General features: G+C 43.3%; 1 protein-coding gene across 1 annotated transcript in view; it reads right to left on the bottom strand.

Annotated features, from left to right (window-relative positions):
* Positions 1-675: 675 nt before the first annotated feature.
* The window catches only part of LOC126291510 (cytochrome P450 4V2-like), a 61,109-nt gene continuing 35,238 nt past the window's right edge, over positions 676-26,546 (bottom strand). Inside the window, exons 4-6 of the mRNA XM_049985015.1 lie at positions 20,271-20,528; positions 11,966-12,175; positions 676-1,143 (exon numbers count right to left, since the gene is read on the bottom strand). Of these exons, the coding sequence (XP_049840972.1) occupies positions 676-1,143; positions 11,966-12,175; positions 20,271-20,528 (936 nt within the window). The remainder of the gene's footprint in view (positions 1,144-11,965; positions 12,176-20,270; positions 20,529-26,546) is intronic.

Raw genomic sequence — 26,546 nt, 5'->3', positions numbered from 1 at the left:
GAAAATAATTCCTTTGACGTTTACACAGACACGTCGCACAATAAATCTACTTCTATGCAGTATTGCACTTTTAATATTGCACTTTTACTTCACACTGAAATAATATTATTTCTAACAATAATAATACGGCGGCAAGAGATGCGCGTCTGACACAAGTTACAAGAGACAAGAGAAAATAAGTTCACCCACAAGTTACAAAAGACAAGGGAAAATAAGTTCATCCAGAATATCTCGTACATCAAAAGAATGCGTAAAAGCGTTCTCTTTCTGTCCATTTTTCGCGCCGCGGTTTTCAAAGTCAGTAACTCAGTGCATCTCTGACGGCGCTGCGACAATAAACACATTACGTCACAGGTCGTTCACCTTTTACATTCTCACATTATTTGCTAACTGTAGCTGTTGCCGAGCGACTGTTCGATTAGTGAATGATTTAAAATGATAAGGCAATCACATAATGTTACAAGGTGTGCTGGACAAGAAGATGTCCTTTCGATGTAAAACTAGCTTCTTCTGAATGCATGTTGTGCCTTCCTATGAGCCTCACTCCACCACTTACGTGCAGTTAACCCTAAAGCAATTTTGATCAGAGCACAGTGCTGAATGTGTATTAGGAAGATGGTATAGGTTAACCACACGATTCACACCACAACTTGTGAGATACTGAGAGCGTGACCATCAGATGATCCCAGTAGCTCTCTCAGACGGTGGTGATGGGTTGTGATCGTGGTGATGCCTTCCCTGTAAGACAACTCGCATGCCACTGATAGGGTGGATGACGATAGAGAGGGCAAGGTCGTGAAGATCCTCCATCGTGGACACCGGCAACACAAAGAACTTCCTCAGCACAGCTGCCAGCAAGGTCTTCACCTGCATCACCGCATAACGCTTGCCCACACAATTGCGCAGCCCAGCACCAAATGGCACGTAACAGTAGGGATGGCGACCCACACAGTTCTCTGGCAGGAAGCGGTCTGGATCGAACCTGTCCGGCTCCGGGAAGTAGGTGGCGTTCCTGTGCATGAAGTAGCTGAACACGACGGCCATGCTGTCCCTGGAGAGCCTGTACCCACTGGACGGCAGCACCAGGTCATGTGGCACATGACGTGGGAGCAGTGGAGCCACCGGGAACATCCGCAGTGTCTCCTGTCGAAAAATGTGTGTCAAATCTGATGGGACTTAACTGATAAGGTCATCAGTCCCTAAGCTTACACACAACTTAACCTAAATTATCCTAAGGAAAACACACACACCCATGCCCGAGGGAGGACTCGAACCTCCGCCAGGACCAGCTGTACAGTCCATGACTGTAGCGCCTGAGACCGCCCGGCTAATCCCGCGAGGCTCTCCTGTCGAAATGAACGTTGTTCTGTCTAATGGCAGATACAGCTATAGGTGATGGTATAATAGTAAAGCATAAACGTCTGAAAAATGATATCGACAGGAAGTGCAAAGTGGCTAAGCAGGGATGGCTAGAGGACAAATGTAAGGATGTAGAGGCTTATCTCACTAGGGGTAAGTTAGACACTGCCTACAGGAAAATTAAAGAGACCTTTGGAGAAAAGAGAACCACCTGTATGAATATCAAGAGCTTTGATGGAAATCCAGTTCTAAGCAAAGAAGGGAGAGCAGAAAGGTGGAAGGAGTATATAGAGGGTCTAGACAAGGGCGATGTACTTGAGGACAATATTATGGAAATGGAAGAGGAGGTAGATGAAGATGATATGGGAGATACGATACTGCGTGAAGTGTTCGACAGAGCACTGAAAGACCTGAGTCGAAACAAGGCCCCGGGAGTAGACAACATTCCATTAGAATTACTGACGGCTTTGGAAGAGCCAGTCATGGCAGAACTCTACCATCTGATGAGCAAGATGTATGAGACAGAAAGAAATACCCTCAGATTTCAAGAAGAATATAATAATTCCAATCCCTAAGAAAGCAGGTGTTGACAGATGTGAAAATTACCGAACAATCAGTTTAATAAGTCACAGCTGCAAAATACTAACGCCAATTCTTTACAGACGAATGGAAAAACTGGTAGAAGCCGACCTCGGGGAAGATTAGTTTGGATTCCGTAGAAATGTTGGAACACGTGAGGCAATACTGACCTTACGACTTATCTTATTAAGGAAAGGCAAACATACGTGTCTAGCATTTGTAGAATTAGAGAAAGCTTTTAACAATGTTGACTGGAATACTCTCTTTCAAATTCTGAAGGTGGCAGGGGTAAAACACAGGGAGCGAAAGGCTATTTTCAATTTGTACAGGTACCAGGAGGCAGTTATAAGAGTCGAGGGACAAGAAAGGGAGGCAGTGGTTGGCAAGGGATTGAGACAGGCTTGTAGCCTCTCCCCGATGCTATTCAAATTGTATATTGAGCAAGCAGTAAAGGAAACAAAAGAAAAATTCGGAGTAGGTATTAAAATCCATGCCGAAGAAATAAAAACTTTGAGGTTCGCCGCTGACATTGTAATTCTGTCAGAGACAGCAAAGGACTTGGAAGAGCAGTTGAACGGGACGGACAGTGTCTTGAAAGGAGGGTATAAGATGAACACCAAGAAAGAAAAACGAGGATAATGGAATGTAGTCGAATTAAGTCGGGTGATGGTGAGGGAATTAGATTGGGAAATGAGACACTTAAAGTAGTAAAGGAGTTTTGCTATTTGGGGAGAAAATAACTGATGATGATGGAAGTAGAGAGGATGTAAAATGTAGACTGGCATTGCCAAGGAAAGCGTTTCTGAAGAAGAGAAATTTATAAACATCAAGAATTGATTTAAGTGTCAGGAAGTCGTTTCTGAAAGTATTTATATGGAGTGTAACCATGTATGGAAGTGAAACATGGACGATAAATAGCTTATACAAGAAGAGAATGGAAGCTTTCGAAATGTGGTGCTACAGAAGATTGCTGAAGATTAGATGGGTAGATCACCTAACTAATGAGGAGGTATTGAATAGAATTGGGGAGAAGTAGAGTTTGTGGCACAACTTGACTAGAAGAAGGGATCGGTTGGTAGAGCACGTTCTGAGGCATCAAGGAATCACCAATTTAGTATTGGAGGGCAGCGTGGAGGGTAAAAATCGTAGAGGGAGACCAAAAGATGAATACACTAAGCAGATTCAGAAGGATGTAGGTTGCAGTAGGTACTGGGAGATGAAGAAGTTTGCACAGGATAGAGTAGCATGGAGAGCTGCATCAAACCAGTCTCAGGACTGAAGACCACCACAATAACAACATAATAGTAAAGCATGGCATGTGGAGCAGATGAAATATCTGTAAGATTCTACACATATTGTATGGAAGAAACTGCTTCCCTTCTAGAAACAGTTTATCATAGGTTGCTATAGAAACGAAGGGTACCTTGTCACTGTAAAGAAGAGAGTTCCCTTTTCCTAAAAGGGTCATTGGACAGATCCACTTAATTATCAGACTATACAGTGCTCTCCAACTCATTACTCATCAGAGCCAAATATCAGCAGTACCACAATTTTTAAGTTTGCATGTACACTCATCAAAAAAACGTTTACGTAGACCCAGTTCCGGGAACTCCTGAAGACAGACATTGACTGTGGATATTGTATGACAGACCTTGACTGTTCAGAGATATCTCTAAACCCACCCAAAGATGTAAACATCCATGCATGAACCATGCCTACAAGTGCACTCCCGCGGTTCGATTGCGTCCTCATACACTACTGCCCATTGAAATTGCTACACCAAGAAGAAATGCAGATGATAAACGGGTATTCATTGGAGAAATATATTATACTAGAACTGACATGTGATTACATTTTCACGCAATTTGGGTGCATAGATCCTGAGAATTCAGTACCCAGAACAACCACCTCTGACTGTAATAATGGCCTTGATACGCCTGGGCATTGAGTCAATCAGAGCTTGGATGGTGTGTACACGTACAGCTGCCCAGGCAGCTTCAACACGATACTACAGTTCATCAAGAGTAGTGACTGGCGTATTGTGACGAGCCGGTTGCTCGGCCACCATTGACCAGACGTTTTCAATGGGTGAGAGATCTGGAGAGTGTGCTGGTCAGGGCAGCAGTCGAACATTTCCTGTATCCAGAAAGGCCCGTACAGGACCTGCAACATGCGATCGTGCATTATCCTGCTGAAATGTAGGGTTTCGCAGGGATCGAATGAAGGATAGAGCCACGGACACATCTGAAATGTAACGTCCACGGTTCAAAGTGTCGTCAATGCAAACAAGAGGTGACCGACGCGTGTAACCAATGGCAACCCATATCATCACGCAGGGTGATACGCTAGTATGGCGATGACGAATACACGCTTCTGATGTGCGTTCACCGCGATGTCGCCAATCACGGATGAGACCATCACGATGCTGTAAACAGAACCTGGATTCATCCGAAAAATGACGTTTTGCCATTCGTGCCCCCAGGTTCGTCGTTGAGTACACCGTCGCAGGCGCTCCTGTCTGTGATGCAGCGTCGAGGGTAACCGCAGCCATGGTAGCCGAGCGATAGCCCATGCTGCTGCAAACGTCGTCGAATTGTTCGTGCAGATGGTTGTTGTTTTGCAAACGTCCCCATCTGTTGACTCCGGGATCGAGACGTGGCTGCACGATCCGTTACAGCCATGCTGATAAGATGCCTGTCATCTCGACTGCTAGTGATACGAGGCCGTTGGGATCCAGCACGGCGTTCCGTATTACCCTCCTGAACCCACCGATTCCATATTCTGCTAACAGTCATTGGATCTCGATCAACGCAAGCATCAATGTCGCGATACGATAAACCGCAATCGCGACAGGCTGCAATCCGACCTTTATTAAAGTCGGAAACGTGATGGTACACATTTCTCCTCCTTACACGAGGCTTCACGACAATGTTTCACCAGGCAACGCCGGTCAACTGCTGTTTGTCAGCACGTGGTAGGTGTCCCCACCGGCGCCAACCTTGTGTGAATGCTCTGAAAAGCTAATCATTTGCATATCACAGCATATTCTTCATGTCGGTTAAATTTCGCGTCTGTAGCACGTCATCTTCGTTTTGTAGCAGTTTCAATGGCCTGCAGTGTAGTTACTTTGTGCCAGGAAGGGCTCTCAACAAGAGAAGTGTCCAGATGTCTCGGAGTGAATAAAGCGATGTTGTTTGTGTGGTGTCACCGCCAGACACCACACTTGCTAGGTGGTAGCCTTTAAATCGGCCACGGTCCGGTAGTATACATCGGACCCGCGTGTCGCCACTATCAGTGATTGCAGACCGAGCGCCGCCACACGGCAGGTCTAGAGAGACTTCCTAGCACTTGCCCATTTGTACAGCCGACTTTTCTAGCGATGGTTCACTGACAAAATACGCTCTCATTTGCCGAGACGATAGTTAGCATAGCCTTCAGCTACGTTATTTGCTGCGACCTAGCAATGCGCCATATTCAGTTACCATTGATATTGTTAATCATGTACTGTCACGAGCGTCATTAATGGATTAAAGTTAAGTATTCCACCAGCTACGTCCGTTGTTTCTAAAGTCTAATTTCCTTGTCCTGTTCCAGACCTCACACCAGCCTGCGTGAGCTAAAACGCGTGTCTTTCGGTCTCCTCTAGTAACACGGTGTTGGCTCTCCTGCCAGCCACAACAGTTTGGACATGGAGAAGATACAGAGAGACAGGAACTGTCGATGACATACCTCACTCAGGCCGTCCAAGGGCTACCACCTACGGATTATGACTCGGAGGAACTCTGACAGCAACGCCACCATGTTGAATAATGCTATTCGTGCAGCCACATGACGTCGTGTTACGACTCAAACTGTGTGCAATAGGCTTCATGATGCGCAACTGCACTCCCGACGTCCATGGCGAGGTCCACCTTTACAACCATTACACCATGCATGCAGCGCGGTACAAATGGGCCCAACAACATGCCGAATGGACTGCTCAGGATTGGCATCACGTTCTCTTCACTGATGAGTGTCGCATATGCCTCCACCCAGACAATCGTCAGATACGTGTTTGGAGGCAGTCCCGTCAGGCTGAACGCCTTAGACACACTGTCTAGCGAGTGCAGCAAGGTGGAGGTTCCCTGTTGTTTTGGGGTGGCATTATGTGGGGCCGACGTACGCCGCTGGTGGTCATGGAAGGCGCCGTAATGGCTGTACAGTACGTGAATGCCACCCTCTGACCGATAGTGCAAACATATCGGCAGCATATTGGCGAGGTATTCGTCTTCATGGACGACAATTCACGCCCCCATCGTGCACATCTTGTGAATGACTTCCTTCGGGGTATCGACAGCGCTCGACCATTTCTGCCAACACGCTTTCCAGACACGAACCCTATCGAATGTAAAAATGGCACAATTAAAAAAAAATATGTCTGTGTTTCTTTTGTATCTAATCTCTTAATTCAGTTTCAGTAGACGCAAATAACATGAATAAGTTAGCTGTGAAAATTTTAAATTTTCAGAGGTAAAGGTACACAAACTTGGTTCATTTGACATTGACCGCGTAGGTTCTACAATTCCCCTTACGGCAAATACTGTCCTGCCCTGACGAAATTGAAAGGTGTTGCCCCAACAGTGTTGCTTCAACAGACGCTGCGAAACTGATGCTGCAGTAATTGCGCGCCTGTGCTATATGTTAATCAGAAGATGGTGGTGATGTTCGAGATTAATCCGTAATGTTTATTGAATGGCAATGATATTTAATTGAAACCCTCAGCTGCCGATAGGTGTTGCTGATACACCTCGATGGGTACAGCTGAAAATATGTGCCCCGACTGGGACTCGAACCCGGGATCTCCTGCTTACAAGGTAGACTCTCTATCCATCTGAGCCCCGAGGACATAGATGAATAGCGCGACTGCAGGGGCTTATCCCTTGCACGCTTCCCTTGAGACCCACATTCCCAACTATCCACAATCTACATACGTAATGTACCTAATAGATATTTGCCCATCCACTGAATGTGGGTCTCACGGGAAGCGTGCAACGGATAAGTCCGTGCAGTCGCGCTATTCATCTGTGTCCTCCGTGGCCCAGATGGATAGAGCGTCTGTCATGTAAGCAGGAGATCCCGGGTTCGAGTCCCAGTCGGGGCACACATTTTCAGCTGTCCTCACCTCCCCACCGAGGTATATCAACAACACCTGTCGTCAGCTGAGGATTTCAATTAAATATCATTCATTCTAGAGAAGCTGCACGGTCATCAATGGTATCTGTTCTTCCGAAAACAGTTACTATCTTCATATATATGTAGTTATTGAATGTGTATAATTAATGAAATTGTACAGGTAGAGGTCACAACACAAAATACCCAGAGAACGTGCTGCGACGGCTGATTTAACAGTTTTAGAATCTGGCAGTAAGGTTAAGCTGGACACTGGTCAATCTTTGATGAAGGCGAGTAAGCAGGATGCTTGCTGCATCGGTTGCGAGGAGAGAGGCTGGCTGTAATGCGGTTTCCGGCAATGGCCACTCGCTTGAACCCCCTGGGAACGCTGAAAACAGAGTAATCAACCCGTTCTCGGAAATGCTTTCAAGACTCCTTGCGACCCTTCGAGTCGCTGTGGAACCATGGCGGCTCTGTAAACCCCGAGGCAGTTTTTCAAACCCGGCATGGAGGTGAGTCTGTGGCTGCCAAGTATTGCCTTCCATTCACAGTTTCAGCTGTGGTTCTCGGGCAGCCGTTATACCGAGAAATTCGTCTGGTAGGAGCAAATAAGGCTGTGGGGTAGTAGGGAACAGTATGATGTTGTTTATGAGACAGGTAATCATAAGAGGGCAGAGACTAAGAATGATGTACCAGAGTACAAGAATTAAAAGGGTAGCGAAGGCTGTAAGTGTTGGTCCGGAATTGGGATCAGTAGTGGAACTGGTAAGTGATAACGGCGTCAGCAGTTGGAAAAAGCCTGGAGGAGGGGGATGGCGGTTCAGCAAGGACCGGCGGAGAACGGTGGGGTGCAGTGATCACTGTCAAAGGTAAAGCGCCGCAGTAAACTTTCTGTAGTTTCGCTTATAGTTGGGAACAGGTATTTCTGATCGGTCGAAGACTGGAGGACTGGTATTTTGTGGGATTTACGAACTCTCAGGAAGGAATGGAATTGTCTAAGGGTGTAAAAGAGGATAGCTTAAATCACATTTGCCGTAGCGTAAAGAAGAAGCGTTTATTAGACCATATAGATACAGGGACTAGCGGAGACCTTACTTGTCAAAGTGTAAAAGGATGGAAACAGATATTAAAAGATGTGAATAGAAACCCTTCTCATTTTTATTTTATATTGCCTTATCCTTTTCACACTTTTAAAAGCTATTCTCTCCACCTGTAATTATTAAATGTCCAATGTTCCGTAAACTTTGTGTGACGATAGAAAAGGCTACTGCGTAGTGTCTGTATTTCTGCATTGGTTTCCCTACAGTTCGACGATCCTTATGAACGAACGCTGGGTCTTTTGGCTGTCAGATGGATCACTGCTTTCTGCTGAGAGTAATTCCCCTTCTCCCACTGGCTGAACCCTTGATAGTAACGCTGGCGACCCAAAATAATTAAAAGTTAACGGTGTTGGCAGAGTTGATATTAAAAGTTGTCGAGAGCCATTGACTTGATTTGCCTTAAGGCAAGGAACGGTGCAGTGCACCTTTCGGACATTGAAAACAAACGATCGAGTCATTGACATGAGGGACATGGGAGCATCATACCGACAAAGCACACGAACACTTGTCTGTGGTGCAACTAACACAGATAGAGTGATCATGGGATGCAGCCAGGACAACACTGTGGCAACAAGAGTAGCCACGGGCGCCACCTGAAAGGATACCTTGGAAGAATATCGTAGGTTTGTTCCACTGCTTTTGACGGATAGATGAATGGCAACAATTGAAATTCGGGGTGAGGTTATAGGCAAGAGTGTCAGCACGAAGTGTCGGGTACATATAATTGGAAGCTGTGTTCAAATCTCGAGGCGCTATGATGTCAGTACATGACAAGCAACAGTCTTGGATGGTGCAGGGGCAAAGTCAACTGGGAGCCTTAATGGCATTTTGGGATGTTCAGTGATCCGTTTTGCTTCAGTTTGTAGCGGTCGGATAGCTGCCAATATGTCTATTGATGGCCTAGTGGTAGGTAACAGGATGCAGCAGTTCTCGAGACACACCATGATGTGTGTGGCTATTGGTTATGACAAAGGACGCATTTGGTAATTGTTGAAAATATGCCAAATGCTCGCCACCGTGTCGTAAGAATGGTAAACCCAATTGTCATTTGCTTCATGGCCCAGATACATAATGGCATATTCCAACAAGATAATGCAAGACCTCACACATCACAAAAGGTTTGAGGAATATACAGATTCTTGATTCGCCTGACTGATCCCTCGATTTGAGACCCATAGATCATGTCTGGAATGCTCTGGGCGTACGTTCGCATGGATACAAGTCTTCACCAGCAATCTTCACGTACTGATAACAGAATTTGTTTTATGCAGTGTAAGACAGTTCTCAAGATGCATTTCGGGGCTGTTTTCTCCTGTATCACAATGAATGGAAGAGTGTCTCCGCTCCTGGAGGTAAAACTTCAGACTGTTGTTGATAATGGACATCAGTTCGGAATAGAATCGTTAAGCATGCGACAACATGTGTAACTATGTTTCAAAACACCGCGCATAAAAACGGGATTTTTCGGTGCTCGTACCTCGGCTTCTATTGGTGTTAAAAAGTAGGAGCAGCTGTTTTGGGTAATCCAAGGGACAGGGATCATTTTTGTACGCAACAGAAGGGTATGAATATTACACATTTCCTCCTGCTTAGGTAAATGGAACAAGTCATTTGTTTCTGTTAACATTTGATGTGGTCTACGATCGGTTTGATGGGACTTATGGAGGCATCATTAGTTCATTACTGGGTCCTCGGAAACCCAACAGAAATTTTTTTCCTTTACTAAATTGACGCCGTTACTATCGGACCAAAACCCATACAATAATTCCAAGACGACTATTCACAGCAAAGGACGGAAAAATTTACGACACATTCCAAGAAAATTTTCTTGATATCTTTACCCATTTTCAAGACAGTGATGTTCAAAGTTACCCTACTTCCACGCGTAACATCCAGTAAGTGGCGAAATATAGATAAATAACCACAGCAAATTTCTCAAATTTCTAGACATTTATCTAGGAACGCCATAACCCGCTCTTCAAAACTCTATCCATTATTGAGAAACACTCCAAAAACTTGTTTTTTGGATTACCAAAACCCAGCGGCAGATTCCACAACGGCTATTAACATAAAATGCCTGTAATTTTTACGATGTGTTCCAAAGACACTGATCTCCAACAAACTTGAAAATTTTCTTCGTATTTTTCTCCGTTTCTGATATAAAGAGATACAAAGTTTTAGGTGCGTAAAAAACGGTGTGAGGCGAAACGTAGCTTATAAAGTAACGTAGCACAGAGATATATGCTGTAAAGTGTGTTCATTATCATCTGAGAACACCACGTTGTAGTACTGAAACATATCAAGAAATTTTTGCACATAAATTCCGGTCTGAGGTGTAAAATTAGTTTTGCGTTATTTCAATTTCGCATAAGTAAACTATCTAAATTTTACTGACCAATACATTTCTTTTCAGGTAACCACCAGAAAAATGATCCTTCTGGAGCACAAATAATGTGAATATGATCCTGTTTATTTAAAAGACTGACTGAAAACCGGGGGTACCGGCTGTCTCATTCGGACTTCCCCATTATCCTTACAAATTTTTACAAAACTTTGGCATGCGAACATATTTGGACTTTTTTCTGCTGAGAGAGTAGATGACAGTGGCAGTGGGAAAGAGACGAAAAAGTTATAAATACTTGATGATGGTAGACAGCAATTGTGATGCAGAAAGAGTGAAGGAGACAAAGGCACTGCGAGGGAAAGAGAGGGGCAAAGTGGCAGTGGAATGTGGTTGACAGGGACAAAACAGTGCTAGGAAAAGAGTGAATTCCAGAGGGGCAGAAGGAAGGGGGGGGGGGATAAAGAGAAAGACAGAGTGAAAGCAGGTGAGAGCCAGTGATGATGAGAAACAGAGTATGTGACAATGGCACAATGGCAACGAGGAAGAGAGGATAGTTAGGAGAGAGAGCAAGAAGGAGATAGCAAAAGTGAGAAGAGACTGTTGTACTAGCACAAAATGAACAGGACAGTGACTATGAGAAGGGGAAACAATGACAAAGAGATACAAAGAGATAATAAGTTGAGCTGAATGAGTTAAGGAGAAGAGATAAGTGGAAGAGGATGGGTATGAGCGACTTACAGCGATGGACTAGTGTGTGTGTGAGTTACAGTTAGGAGAGCGCGTGGGAGTCTGAGGGGAGCTGCAGTTCAAAACAGTACGAATATATTAACATGACAACATTTTTGGAAAATTTTTAAGGTGCTGAGGAAGGCGAATAAGGCATCTGGTACCCTACTTTTGAGTCAGAATCTAATGGGAACATATTCGCATTTTTTGTGCTCCAATAAGAGAATTTTTCCGCTGGTGAAAATTTGCCTATTATGTGATGAAAGTCTCTGCAGAGTTTGATACATACGGCGTTGCTGTTTCATGGTGTTACACTTCATTGGTATCAGAGTCATTATTTATAAAATAAAGTTATTATTTATAAAACCCTAGGCGCCCATGGCATGTTAAAAGTGGCGGTTACAATAATTTATATTTGTTTGTGGTTGGGGGTGGATGGGGAAGAGCCTGTATCAAATTATGTTCCAGCCCCACCATAAAAAAAGAAATCTAGACAAGCACCTGCTGTCCCCAGTTCATTACTGAGCTCACTGATCTGGTGTGAACACAGGACCATTGTATGTTGTTGTTTTGTGATATTCCTGCGGTATCCAATGTGAATCGATCTCAACATGTGAAATTGCCGTGGCGATTTTCCACGGGGGCCACACTGTGTAGAGGGCAAGTGTGAAATAGTTCTGACACGCCAGCAGTGGTGCTTCCTCACCTTGATGACCCGGTCGAGCACCTGGAGCTTCGCAAGGTCCTCTGGAGTAGCTGGCCTGTGGCAGTTCTCGCCCTCGCACCCCTCGCCGAACACGGCGTCGAGTTCGGCGTGCACCGCCTGCTGCCACCCGGGGTGCAGAGCCAGAAGCGCCAGGGTGAAGCTGATGGTATTTGCTGTCGTCTCGTTGCCAGCTGAGATTAGTGTGTACACCTGTGCAAGGCGACCACCATTAAACATACTGCTTTCCAAACATCAAGGAAAAATCACAAAAATTTTATTTTATTATTTACATTTCTCCTGGCAGGATAAGGGACGTCGGCAGTAGCATATGGCGGGTTGATACACATGAAAACAACGTCTTCTGAAGTTATTATTTATTTGACGACTTGTGGTTCTATGATAGTTTGTTTTATGACAGTTGGCTTACATTGGTCAGTATTCTCGCTTTTGCTACAATTGTTGAAGTTACCAAACATCAAACAACTCCATGAATCAATTCCAAGTCGAATAACTGCTTGCATAAAGGCCGGACATGAACCAACATTTTATCGACTTGCTCACTTTGTGAAACTCTTGAATAAATCATCCAATTTTTCTGAGATTTTAATGATTTGATTTTCTCTACATGTACATCACATCTATCGATTTTGTCCCATTCAGATAATTCCTTCCTAGCGAATATTTTTTATTTTTTTATTTCTTAGAGTGTACAATGAGCAAAGCAAAGAGAACTGGACCACTAGTAGCATAGGAAAGAGGGCATTCCAGGCCAAACTAAGATTTTCTAGTGCCAAAAATTTATCTTAATGTGACAAAGAAATTTCTAAACATGTATGTCTAAAGCAAAGTATTGCAAGGAAGTAAGTCAGGGACTGTGGAGGAAACACAGAAAGAAAATGAAGTGCTTGAGATCCTGTAGAAGTGTATTGAAAATTAGATTGCAGATAAAATAAGAAAGGAGACGCTTTTGTGCAGAGTTGGTGAGGATAGAAATACATGGATAACATTGACTAGGGGAACAGGATGATACAACAATTTTAAAGACAATAGGGAATAAAATACATGGTACTGGAGGGAGCTGTAGAGGGTAAAACGCATAGGGGAACCCGGAGATTGGAGTATGTACAAGAAATAATTAAGGATATTGGGTGAAAATGCTGATGTGAGGTGAAGAGCCTGGAACATGAGAGGAACTCGGCTTAGGCCACATTGAACCAGTCAGATGGCTGATGATTCAGCAGAACAGTGTAAGTGTAATCAAGTGCTTGATTATGAAATTCCAGCTTAATGTAGGAAGTAATACCAGCAACTATTATTACTAAATTTTATTTTTTCTCAATTTCTGTCACAGTTACATTCAGAATTTTTTTTTATTTCTGGTGACTATTTCCAGATTACATTGTCCATTCTCAGACTATAGCCTTGAATGTGGATGTCAACATATGTTCCCACCAATGCACACATACGCAATAGCCATTGCAATCACCGTTATATATGTATAAAATAGTAATACTTGTACAAGATTCAAAAACTTCAGAAAGACCAAAGAGACAGCTCACTCCTACTACAGACAGTTGGAGGGAGCTTTCTTTTCTGATCTTCGTGAAGTTTTTAGATCCTGCACAAGCATTACTATTTTATACATATACAGGGTGGTCAGAAGCAATCTGAAAAGTTTTTACATGCATCAGAGGGAACGCTGTGCTGAGCAGTAACTATTAACGAGAAAGATCAACACATTGCGCTGTATTCGAGTTATTTAGCATAAGTTAGTCAATCAGGTCGACACACATGCAAATTCAAGGACTTAAACATGCTAAAATGTGGTAATGGACAGACATCTGTGGGTCCATCAGTTAACACTTGATGAAATGCTTATTACCAGTTAAAATATTCCTTTTCTGGAAGTGATAAATTTAAGACTGGTGAGCAAAAGCTCCATTTCTTTGGTTTGAGGAAACCAAAGGATGAATATGTTTGGCGGGACTGCCTCTGGCAGACTGCTTGAATTTGCATGTGTGATGAGTGACTGGCTAACTTCATTGCCAAATAACTCAGAAACAGATCAACTTATCAAACTTTTTTCTTAACAATTATTTCTCAACACAACCTCTACTGCAACATCCTTAAAAGCATTTCAGATTATTTCTGACCATCGTGTATAAGAATACCTGTTAGGGCTAATGCATATAAGTGCACTGGAGGAAATGTATGTTAACATCTACAATGAAGGCTATGGTTTGAGAATGTACAATGTCGTCCAAAACTAATTACTACAATTAAATTATTTTTTTTAATGCAGCTGTGATATAAACTGGGAAAAATACATTCTAAGACAGAAAAAAATTCTCCATGAAGTAGGTATGCAAATTGGTGGCAAACTTTTATTCATTCAGGTTTCATCAGAAAATGCAAAATGGCCAATGGATGAGTTTATGATTCTGCAGCGTAATAGCACCACACAGCTGGCAAGGGTAGTAAACAGTGGACAAGTCAATATCAGGGCATAAATTGTTTGTGAATTTCAGTCCATGCACTGAGCTGGACAGTAACTATGTCTCACAGACAGGTACATGGGAAACCTACACAAATGTCAGCATATGAGAGAGGACGAATAGTTGGGAATTGAAGAAGCCATTTGGAGTATTTAGAAAATTGCTCAGTATTAGAATGACAGAGATGTCACTGTTCAATGATGTTCGCCGTAATGTGTGACCCATGGCTGAACACCGCATCAAAAAGGAAGTAGTCGACCTAGAGAGACGATTCAATGTGAAAATTGAGCAATGGCCAGAGAGGCATTCAGAGCCCCAGATTCATCATTATCATCGATCCGACATGCAACTGATGCTTCATTGACCACAAGGGGCATTAACAGGAGGCTCGCAGAAAGGGGGCTTAGCTCACAGGTTCCCTTGTGCCTACTACCATTGACCACAACACCAACAAGCCCATTTACAGTGGCATTGGGCACATTCGGCCTGGAATCTCATTGGACAGAGTAGAATTGTCTTCAGTGATGATTCGCGCTTCAAACTGAGCCTCGATGACCAGCAAAGACCTCTGGAAACGTCTTAGACAGATATGGGATACCAGCATAACTGTCATCTGCCACACGGTCCAACAACCAGGAGCGACCATCTTGTGTGCCGTTTCATTTCCTTGCAGGGCCTCTTTGGTTGTCATCAGTGGTACCCTTACAGCACAGAGGTACAGCGGCGATATTATAGGCGCCCTTTTCTTGCCCTTCATGGTATACCATCCTGGACGTACATCAAAGCAAGATCATGCCAGCCCACATACAGCGAGAGTTTCTTCTGCTTGTCTTATGCTATACAAATCATACCTTGGCCAGCAAGGTTGCCAGATCTCACCCAAACTGAGAACATGTATATTATTATGCGTATGGCCCTCCAACTGCCTCCGGATTTTTCAGTCCAACTTCCCAGTTGGACTGAATCTGACATGATATTCCTCAGGATGACATCAGACAACGCTATTAATTAATGGCAAACTGAATAACAGCTTGCATGAGAACCAGAAGTGGACCAACGATTTACTGACATGCTGAACTTGTGCAGCCCATTCTCTTGAATAAATAATGCAGCTTTCCCAATCTTTTTATTGCCTTTACATGTATATTATGTCTACCACTTTCCATCCTATTTGGATAATTCCTTTGTGGTATGTCGTTCTTTGTCGTTCTGTACTGATGCTCTCATAATAACCGTTAGCTAGAAGACAATTCAGTCCTTTAAAGCAAGCAAAGCAATGCTCTGGATTCTGATCCAGATGGGCTAATCGGAACCGATAGACTGTCATGTCATCCTATGCCTATGGTGTCACTGGCTGCAGTATGGAGGGGTGTAGGTTCAGCACACTGTTGTTCCGTCTGCTGTCTGCTTTTTAGACCTTGGAGCCACTATTTACCATTCAAGTCGCTCCTCAGTTGGTGTCACAAGGATGAGTGCATCGTCCCATTTCAGCCTACCCGTAAAGGAAAAATCCTTTTCAGTATAGCGAATCGAACTGGGATTCCCTACATTGCACTCACACATGGTTTAAATGGGTCTGAGCACTATGGGACTTAACATCTGAGGTCATGATTCCCCTAGAACCTAGAACTACTTAAACCTTACTAAGCTAAGGACATCACACACATCCATGCCCGAGGCAGGAATCGAACCTGCGACCATAGCAGTCACGCGGTTACGGACTGAAGCGCCTAGAACCCCTCGACCACTGTGGCCGGCCGTACTCACACATATTGACTACTGAGCTACAGAGACAGGCTCGGGTTCTTTAAGCACTCTATTCCCATTCATTTGCATTGAATATAGGTTCGTCACCTGCAAACCATATAACGCTGATTTTTTTTACCTAGGTTGTTTACAGCTGTTTATGCCATTCACCGCAACCTCGTATCCAATCCTCTTGGTCCTGGTATAAATCATCTTCCAAATTTCTTCGTTGCATACCATCCTCCACTTGATTTTTCCATTCTGAACATCTTATTACTCTTCCTTTCTTGCATGGAAGTTGCTGACATAGACCTTGCCATAGCTACCATTCACCCCTTATTTCGTCATATGTCCATACCATTTCAAAAGCTGTTTTTCCTCTTCTTCCATAATATATATAGAAGTTTGCACTGCTTCCAGACTCCTTCATTTGGGACCTTCTGTCGCTTTGAGACTACAACTTCTCGAAAAATCCATTTGCATGGCGACAGGTCTTCTTCAGTCTCTTTTTGTTGTTTCCCAGGATTTCGCTTCCGCAGACGAATGCTTTGTGTTACTGATTCATAAAGCCTTTTTATGCATTTTTCTTAATTTGATCCGACCAAGGCTGGTTTGGCATGAGTTGTCCTCTGCCTTATTTCTTGTTTACTAGAAGCCTAGATTATGACTCAAAGATATTTATAATTTTGGCATCCCTCAATTGATTTTCTATCTATGATAGTGTCATGTTGTTTACTTCTTACAGATAATTTTCTTTCAGAAAAATTATTGTTTGTCTGGCCAAATTTAATGCTTCAGCTTTTTCTTCGTCATGAAGGGGAGAGTACACTTTTCAGACTTTCGCCTCTAGCCAGTCCTGTATAGACATTTAATACATTTTCTTATTCCGTTTCGAAAAGACGGCATTCACTTTTTATGTGCTCCCGCCTTTTTCTAAAATCACAAAAATTACTCCTAAAAATGAAGGTTTTCCCAAATGTGAGAACGTGTTTCAAGGTATAAAATGTCTGCCCTGGTAGCTGAGTGGTCAGCGTGACAGAATGTCAATCCTAATGGCCTGGGTTCGATTTCCGGCTGGGTCGGAGTATTTCTCCTCTCAGGGACGGGGCGTTGTGTTATCCTAATCATCATTTCATCCCCATCGACGCGCAAGTCGCCGAAGTGGCGTCAAATCGAAAGACTTGCACCCAGCGAACGGTCTACCCGACGGGAGGCCCTAGTCACACGACATTTACATTTAACATAACATGGTCATGTACCTAGGAACAAATATTCGACTGAGGTTTAAAAGCATTGCAATGGGAAAAATCTTGTCAGTACTGTATTTAATAGGCTATCTGTCACATTATTACTTTGTTACACACCAACAATCAGTAAGTGAAGTCAAATTAAGCAGAACAATAATCAACAACCAATTACGAATTAAATACATTTTAAAATAGAAACTATTGGCAAATAAGACAAATTTCCGTTTTCTAAATAGATAAAATTGTTAAGTCATTAGAGAAACTCAATGTGTTTGCAAGAATCACGGGCTCTTAGCTCCAAGCTGTGCGATTGACGAAATATGGCTTAACTGCACATGCAGTGAGGTGACAAACGATATGTACAAGTACACAAAGTTAAAAGGACAATGCATCGGCGGAAATGTTATTTGATTTGGTCGATTCTTGTGAAAAGGTTTCCGACCTGATTATGGCTGCTCTGTAGGAATTTACAGACTTTGAATGCAACATGGTAGTTGGAGATAGAGGCAAGGGACACTTCATTTCGGAAAACGTTAGGGAATTCACCAGAGAACACCAGATTTCATTTATTACCTCCCACCATGGAGAGCACAGTGGCTGATGGCTTTCACTTACCGACCGAGAGCAGCAGTGTTTGTGTAGAGACAAGCAATGCTGCTTGAAATAAACATGTAAAGCAGTGTGGGACTTATGGCGAACGTATCAGTTAGGACAATGCCATGGAATTTGGCGTTAATGGGATATGGCACCAAACGACCAACGCGAGTGCTATTGCTATGACCACGACATCACATATACCGTCCTTCCTGGGCTTGTGACGTATCGGTTGCAACCTAGACAACTGGGAAAATGTGGGCTGGTCGGATGAGTCCCGATTTTCGTTAGTAAGAGATGATGGCTGGGTTCGAGTGTGGCGCAGACCCCATGAAGCCATGGACCCAATTTGTCAACAAGGCACTGTGCAAGCTGGTAGTGGCTGCGTAAGGATGTGGGCTGTCTTTACCTGGGATCGACTGGGTCCCCTGATCCAACTGAACCAATGGATATGTTCAGCTTTTTAGCCATTCATTGACTTTATGTTCCGAAACAACAATAATATTCTACGAGAAAGGCCAACAGTTGTAACAAAAGACGAATATAATGATGTCAACCAGTCATGTCAGTGAAATGAAGTCAAGTTTTATATACAAGAACGAAGCTAAGAGATACATTCGTGCTGAGATGGAGGCAACTGCATTCTGGATCGACTATTACGAAACTCTTTTCTAAACACAATCTAAAGTACTGCTCAGCCACCCAGTCTCAGATGACAAGAAGAAAGGTGTCGATACTTTATTATAAACTATTTTCGGAGATTACTGGTAAAATCGGGAGAGGACTAAGTTGATATGGATACATTATTAACGATATATGCATGTTGTTCACACAAAGACAGAAGAAACTGCTTGTGATTTTTTAGCAGATGCTTCTGGTTTATATTTTTAAACGGAATAGTTACCTCAAAGAATTATTCTAATAATAGGTAATGTCATCATTACACTGCTGTATTCTGTTGTGGTGATATGACATATTTTAAACAAATGCAGAGCAACAGTGAAATCAAAATTTTGTAAGACACTGAATATCAATGTTACAGTTCCTAGTTTTTCGATGGTATTACATACTAAATTGTAACAAATATGTAATATGCTGTAATTTGACAAGCATTATACAATAAGATGTAAGTTAATCATTCAAAGCTGAAGATGTCCAAATGGTTTGTCCACATGAGAAAATGTCCATATTTACATGTCCCGGGTGATAAAAAAGTCAGTATGAATTTGAAAACTGAATAAATCACGGAATAATGCAGATAGAGAGGTAAAAATTGACACATGTGCTTGGAATGACATGGGGTTTTATTAGAACCACCCCATATTGCTAGATGCGTGAAAGATCTCTTGCGCGCGTCGTTTGGTGATGATCGTGTACTTAGCCGCCACTTTCGTCATGCTTGGCCTCCCAGGTCCCCAGACCTCAGTCTGTGCGATTATTGGCTTTGGGGTTCTCTGAAGTCGCAAGTGTATTGTGATCGACCAACATCTCTAGGGATGTTGAAAGACAACATCCTACGCCAATGCCTCACCGCAACTCTGGACATGCTTTACAGTGCTGTTCACAACAATGTTCCTCGGCTACAGCTATTGTTGAGGCATGATGGTGGACATATTGAGCGTTTTCTGTAAAAAACATCATCTTTGATTTGTCTTACTTTGTTATGCTAATTATTGCTATTCCGATCAGATGAAGCGCCATCTGTCAGACATTTTTTGAGGTTATGTATTTTTTTGGTTCTAATAAAACCCCATGTCATTCCAAGCATGTGTGTCAATTTGTACCTCTCTATCTACATTATTCTGCGATTTATTCAGATTTCGAATTTATACTGACTTTTTGATCAGCCAATACTTTCTAAATGAATACTTTCATTGTAGATTTGATTTACATATATGAACTGTCCTTTGGTGGAAAAGTAGGTGTTTGAATTGAAATATATTATTTTTATTCTTAGGTATACATGAAATAAGTATTATGTTGATTGTAAAAAACTACGTTTAATGGATATCTTCGTCCTTGTTTGTTGAAACCTCATATAGAAATTGAAACATCAGTGGTGAGGATGAGAAACCCTGACTTAAACCTTTCCTGGTTTTTAGCCTCTTAGTTTACTTCTAATAGTACTGATAATTACTACCCAATAATAATAGGGATCAGATAAAGGCTCCACAGAACACAGGCCCAGTGAGGCTGAGAACGACTTGTTGCAAGACAGCTCACCTCATCGCAGACCTCCTCGCTGGTAAGAAGTCCGCCACATGAGGAGAGGACCGTGTCGAGGAAAGCTAGCCGGCGCTTCTTGTCAGGAGTCGGCTGGCTCTGGTCGGCTGCCACGCCACTGTGCAGTTGGCGCGTCTTGAGAGCCACCAGGCGGTCGCCATACTGCCGCAGTGTTGCCACCACACGCCGTGTCTCCCTGCCTGTGCGCGTTAGTCGTGTCAGCCATTTCACCCGCAACCAGGGCCGCACTGACAGTTCCTGACAAATTCCATCATAATGTCATCATTGCTGCTCCAACTTCCTCACTCATTCACTCACTCATGTACTTAGACTCCACTACATTATGCAATACTAGCAATTAAAATGGCAACCAAGATCAAAACTGGCATGAAGTGTACTACACACTTGAATATGCAAATATTTAGCATTTCAGTGCAAGAGCAGAAAGTAGATAGTAGTAATGCTTCTTCATTCTGTACACAAGGAAAGATAACACAGGGGATACCTCATTCAAAAATTTCATTTCAATGTCTCTACATTTGCATCTATATCTGCTCTCTGCGAATGACTGTGAAGTGCATGATAGAAAGAAAATGTAATTGTCTCTGCCATTAATGCTTTTTTCCATTCCTTTCACCTATGGAGAGTGGGAAAGAATGTCTCTTGTTGAAATGCCACTGGTTATGCTGTAACTGATCTAATCTTCTCCTTACGATCTATACAGGAGCGCTACGTAGGGGGTTGTGGTATCTTCCTAGAGTCATCATTCAAAGCCTGCTTTTAAAACTTTGTTAAAAGACGTTCTCAGAATACAATATTACAGGAAACAGGACGACAACCACATACATGCATTGCAATAAATCAGTGGTACAAGTTTGAATTTGTACTCAAAACTGGATGCTACATTTCTCTAGAATGGTTGCCATAACCCCTTCAGCGTTCAAAGACACTTACTGTGCATCCCATATCCTTAACCTGTCATGCACAAGTAGCTCCCCATCCATCAGCCCCACTGATCGTAGCATCCATAAGTGCTGCAGGGGTTCATAAGATATGGTGCATCTGCACTGAAAGTATTGAGAGTCATCCTCGCTCATATACGCATTGATATGTGGTGTTTGCTCTAATGGACTTGTCCAAGAGAACAGGTATCACGTATCTCCTTTGCACACTGTTTGCAGTTTCCCTAGTATTCTACTAACAAAGTGATTTCTGACACCTGCTTTATCTACAAATGACTCTGTGTGATTCTTCCATTTCATATACTTACAAAGTGTTACACCCAGATATGTTCTTAAGTTGATCGTTTCCAGCTGTGATACAATGACAGTCTACTCATGAGAAACTTATTTTTGTGAAGTGCACAATTTTAAGTTTCTGGCTATCTATGGTTACCAGTCTTTGCGCGACTTTCATATCTTTTCAAGATCTCATTGATTATTTGCGCAACTTCTTCCAGACTGTACTTCATTGTCGACAACTGCATCATCTTTGAAAAGTTTGGAGCTAATATTAATTTTATTTACTTGCTAATTAAAGTGCAACATGAATAGCAAGGGCCGCAACGCACTTCTATGGAACACACCTGCATTTTCTTCTACGTCTGTCGATGACTCTACATTCGAGTCAACTTGGTGCATACTTCCTAGCACTGAGTCAAGTGCTTTTTGGAAATTGAGAAACACTGCACATATACCTGCCTGCCTCTAACTTTGGCCTTCAGCAGACCACCAGTTAAACACATGTGTAACGACTTTTTGCATAGTGGGCCACTGAGATTGCAGAAGGTACATCTACATCTACATCTACATCCATACTCCGCAAGCCACCCGACGGTGTGTGGCGGAGGGTAGCCTGAGCACCTCTATCGGTTCTCCCTTCTATTCCAGTCTCGTATTGTACGTGGAAAGAAGGATTGTCGGTATGCTTCTGTGTGGGCTCTAACCTCTCTGATTTTATCCTCATGGTTTCTTCGCGAGCTATACGTAGGAGGGAGCAATATACTGCTTGACTCTTCGGTGAAGGTATGTTCTCGAAACTTCAACAAAAGCCCGTACCGAGCTACTGAGCGTCTCTCCTGCAGAGTCTTCCACTGGAGTTTATCTATCATCTCCGTAACGCTTTCGCAATTACTGAATGATCCTGCAACGAAGCGCGCTGCTCTCCGTTGGATCTTCTCTATCTCTTCTATCAACCCTACCTGGTGCGGATCCCACACTGCTGAGCAGTATTCAAGCATTGGGCGAACAAGCGTACTGTAACCTACTTCCTTTGTTGTCGGATTGCATTTCCTTAGGATTCTTCCAATGAATCTCAGTCTGGCATCTGCTTTACCGACGATCAACATTATATGAACATTCCATTTTAAATCACTCCTAATGCGTACTCCCAGATAATTTATGGAATTAACTGCTTCCAGTTGCTGACCTGCTGTTTTGTAGCTAAATGATAAGGGACCTATCTTTCTATGTATTCGCATCACATTACACTTGTCTACATTGAGATTCAATAGCCATTCCCTGCACCATGCGTCAATTCGCTGCAGATCCTCCTGCATTTCAGTACAATTTTCCATTGTTGCAACCTCTCGATACATCACAGCATCATCTGCAAAAATTCTCAGTGAACTTCCGATGTCATCCACCAGGTCATTTATGTATATTGTGAATAGCGACGGTCCTATGACACTCCCCTGCGGCACACCTGAAATCACTCTTACTTCGGAAGACTTCTCTCCATTGAGAATGACATGCTGCGTTCTGTCATCTAGGAACTCCTTAATACAATCACACAATTGATCTGATAGTCCGTATGCTTTTACTTTGTTCATTAAACGACTGTGGGGAACTGTGTCAAACGCCTCGCGGAAGTCAAGAAACACGGCATCTACCTGTGAACCCGTGTCTAAGGCCCTCTGAGCCTCGTGGACGACTAGCGCGAGCTGGGTTTCACACGACCGTCTTTTTCGAAACCCATGCTGATTCCTACAGAGTAGATTTCTAGTCTCCAGAAAAGACATTATACTCGAACATGATACGTGTTCCAAAATTCTACAACTGATCGACGTTAGAGATATAGGTCTATAGTTCTGCACATCTGTTCGACGCCCCTTCTTGAAAACGGGGATGACCTGTGCCCTTTTCCAATCCTTTGGAACGCTTCGCTCTTCTAGAGACCTACGGTACACCGCTGCAAGAAGGGGGGCAAGTTCCTTCGCGTACTCTGTGTAAAATCGAACTGGTATCCCATCAGGACCAGCGGCCTTTCCTCTTTTGAGCGATTTTAATTGTTTCTCTATCCCTCTGTCGTCTATTTCGATATCTACAATCTAGAGAAGGAAGCACAGTGCAGTCTTCCTCTGTGAAACAGCTTTGGAAGAAGACATTTAGTATTTCGGCCTTTAGTCTGTCATCCTCTGTTTCAGTACCATTTTGGTCACTGAGTGTCTGGACATTTTGTTTTGATCCACCTACTGCTTTGACATAGGACCATAATTTCTTAGGATTTTCTGCCAAGTCAGTACATAGAACTTTACTTTCGAATTCATTGAAAGCCTCTCGCATAGCCCTCCTTACACTACATTTCGCTTCACGTAATTTTTGTCTGTCTGCAAGGCTTTGGCTATTTTTATGTTTGCTGTGAAGTTCCCTTTGCTTCCGCAGCAGTTTTCTAACTCGGTTGTTGTACCACGGTGGTCTTTCCCATCTCTTACGATCTTGCTTGGCACATACTCATCTAACGCATATTGTACGATGGTTTTGAACTTTGTCCACTGATCCTCAACACTATCTGTACTTGAGACAAAACTTTTGTGTTGAGCCGTCAGGTACTCTATAATCTGCTTTTTGTCACTTTTGCTAAACAGAAAAATCTTCCTACCTTTTTTAATATTTCTATTTACGACTGAAATCATCGATGCAGTAACCGCTTTATGATCGCTGATTCCCTGTTCTGCATTAACTGATTCAAATAGTTCGGGTCTGTTTGTCACCAGAAGGTCTAATATGTTATCGCCACGAGTCGGTTCTCTGTTTAACTGCTCAAGGTAGTTTTCAGATAAAGCACTGGATTCTTTGTCCCTTTGTCCCCGCCCGTTATGAACGTTTGAGTCTCCCAGTCTATATCCGGCAAATTAAAATCTCCACCCAGAACTATAACATGGTGGGGAAATCTACTCAAAATATTTTCCAAATTATTCTTCAGGTGCTGAGCCACAACAGCTGCTGAGCCCGGGGGCCTATAGAGACATCCAATTACCATGTCTGAGCCTGCTTTAACCGTGACCTTCACCCAAATCATTTCACAATTCTGATCTCCGTCAATTTCCTTCGATACTATTGCAGTACTGACAGTGAGTGGAGCCATGCTGACTGCAGTGGCTTGGCCAGCTGTGCTAGGTCTCCCAGTTGAGGATCCACCGCATGAACACATGGATAGAGGTGCTTTCACAGAGTCTTGATTGGGTTTACGTCCAGGGGGTATGATGGCCTGGGGAGTACAGTAAACTTATCCTTGCACTTTACGAACCACGTACATACACTTCAAGCCGTGTGGTATGTTGCCTTATCCTGCTAGCAGATGCCGTCGTGCAGAGGAAAGAGAAACTGTATGTGAGGGTGTACATGGTCCCCAAGGACAGGTGCACACTTTTATTAATCTGCTGTGTTTTCCTGATTGACGAGATCACTTGGGAATGCCATGAAAACAGTCCTCAGACTACAATGCTATGATGATTGTTGCAGGATGTTTGCTTTGAGACATTTCACTCTGTGTACACTGACGGCAATCTGTCACATGGCGTATACAATGTGATTCATAAGGAAAGGCTACCTGTCTCCACAAACGGAATGTACGTTTGTGGTAGTGTCACTCTAATTCCAACCTTCATCGCGAATAAACAGTATTCAGCATGAGTGCATGAACCAGGTGACTGCTGAGGAGCCCCACATGCAACAATGTTCGCCAGCTGTCATTGAGGAGACACAGTTGATAATCCTTTGGTTCATCTGGACTGTCAGTCACTCAACTGTTGCACGTTTTTTTTACCTGTATACATCTCTGAAGCCGCCATTCACCACTGTCATCTGTGGCCTGTGGTGCACCGCAATTGCCTCAGTGCCAGTTTTGGATAGCGCCGTTTTGCCACGGACAGCATACTTTAACCACAGTGGCAGGTGAACAGTTCACACACTTAGCTGTTTCGAAAATGCTCCATCCTTGGTCCAAAAGTCAATGATCATGCCCTTTGGATGTCAGACGATGCACTCCTTTTCTGCAACGACTGCACTGTTTTACATGTCACCCAACACCCTTTGTATACCCTCCATGACTAGCGCTGTCACCAGCTGTCTGTGAGAGGTTATTGTACATCGACATGAAACATAACCAGTAGTCCATTTGACGTGACTGGACAATGGAGAATAGATGGATTCAGGAGAGCCACACTCAACAGCATGCAGGATGTCAACGTATCCACGTGAATAGAGACCAAGAGCACAGACATGTTGCTCGCTTGTATGTCCTGCATCCTTCTGCCACACCTTCTATCTTGAGTTAGGAAATGAGTTTGTTAACAGCAAGACAAAAATCTGTCTTCTCTGGGGCCTCATATACTGTCAGGACAGCCAGTATAGTTACTGCTTCCTTAGACGTGACAGTGGAGAGGGTCATACATCCACCAGTGCACCCTTCAACACTACTGGATACAGGAGTGGCACAGTGTCATCATTTAGGACGAGTCTTGTTCCCGCATAAAGCATCACGAGGGAAATATCTTTCTCATCTGTGTGTGTGGAGACTTTGATGAGGGCAAACGTTTCCACATAGCATTTGTCAATATTGTACGGGCCCAGCACTTGAGACGATGTGGTGTACCACTGGGCATACAACAGGACCACCACAGTTAGCATAGCCACCAGTTTGAAAAGTAGCCATATATATCTCTGTGATCTTATTTTCCAACAGTGTAATACCAGACCACATGTAGCTCTTGCTGTCCTGATTCACCCAGTTACATAGGGTGTGGCCATTTCTCTAGATCTCTCACCCGTTGAAAACATCCAGTTTCGTACTGCGACAGACTGGCACACCAACACACACCATGCACTGCACAGAGTTGGGGCAGTATCGAATCGAATCATGTATCCGTATCTTGTGATCAAAGGCCAGTTTCACTCATTATCCAACCAGCTTACAGTTATTTTTGTTGCCAGACGCAATAGGTTTGCGTAAAGAATTTCACATTCCTATGTACCCAAATCACCTACACATTAATTA

Source organism: Schistocerca gregaria, chromosome 9, assembly GCF_023897955.1.
Source record: "Schistocerca gregaria isolate iqSchGreg1 chromosome 9, iqSchGreg1.2, whole genome shotgun sequence".
NCBI classification, from domain to species: Eukaryota; Metazoa; Arthropoda; class Insecta; order Orthoptera; family Acrididae; genus Schistocerca; species Schistocerca gregaria.
This window is presented reverse-complemented; position numbering and strand designations above follow the sequence as displayed.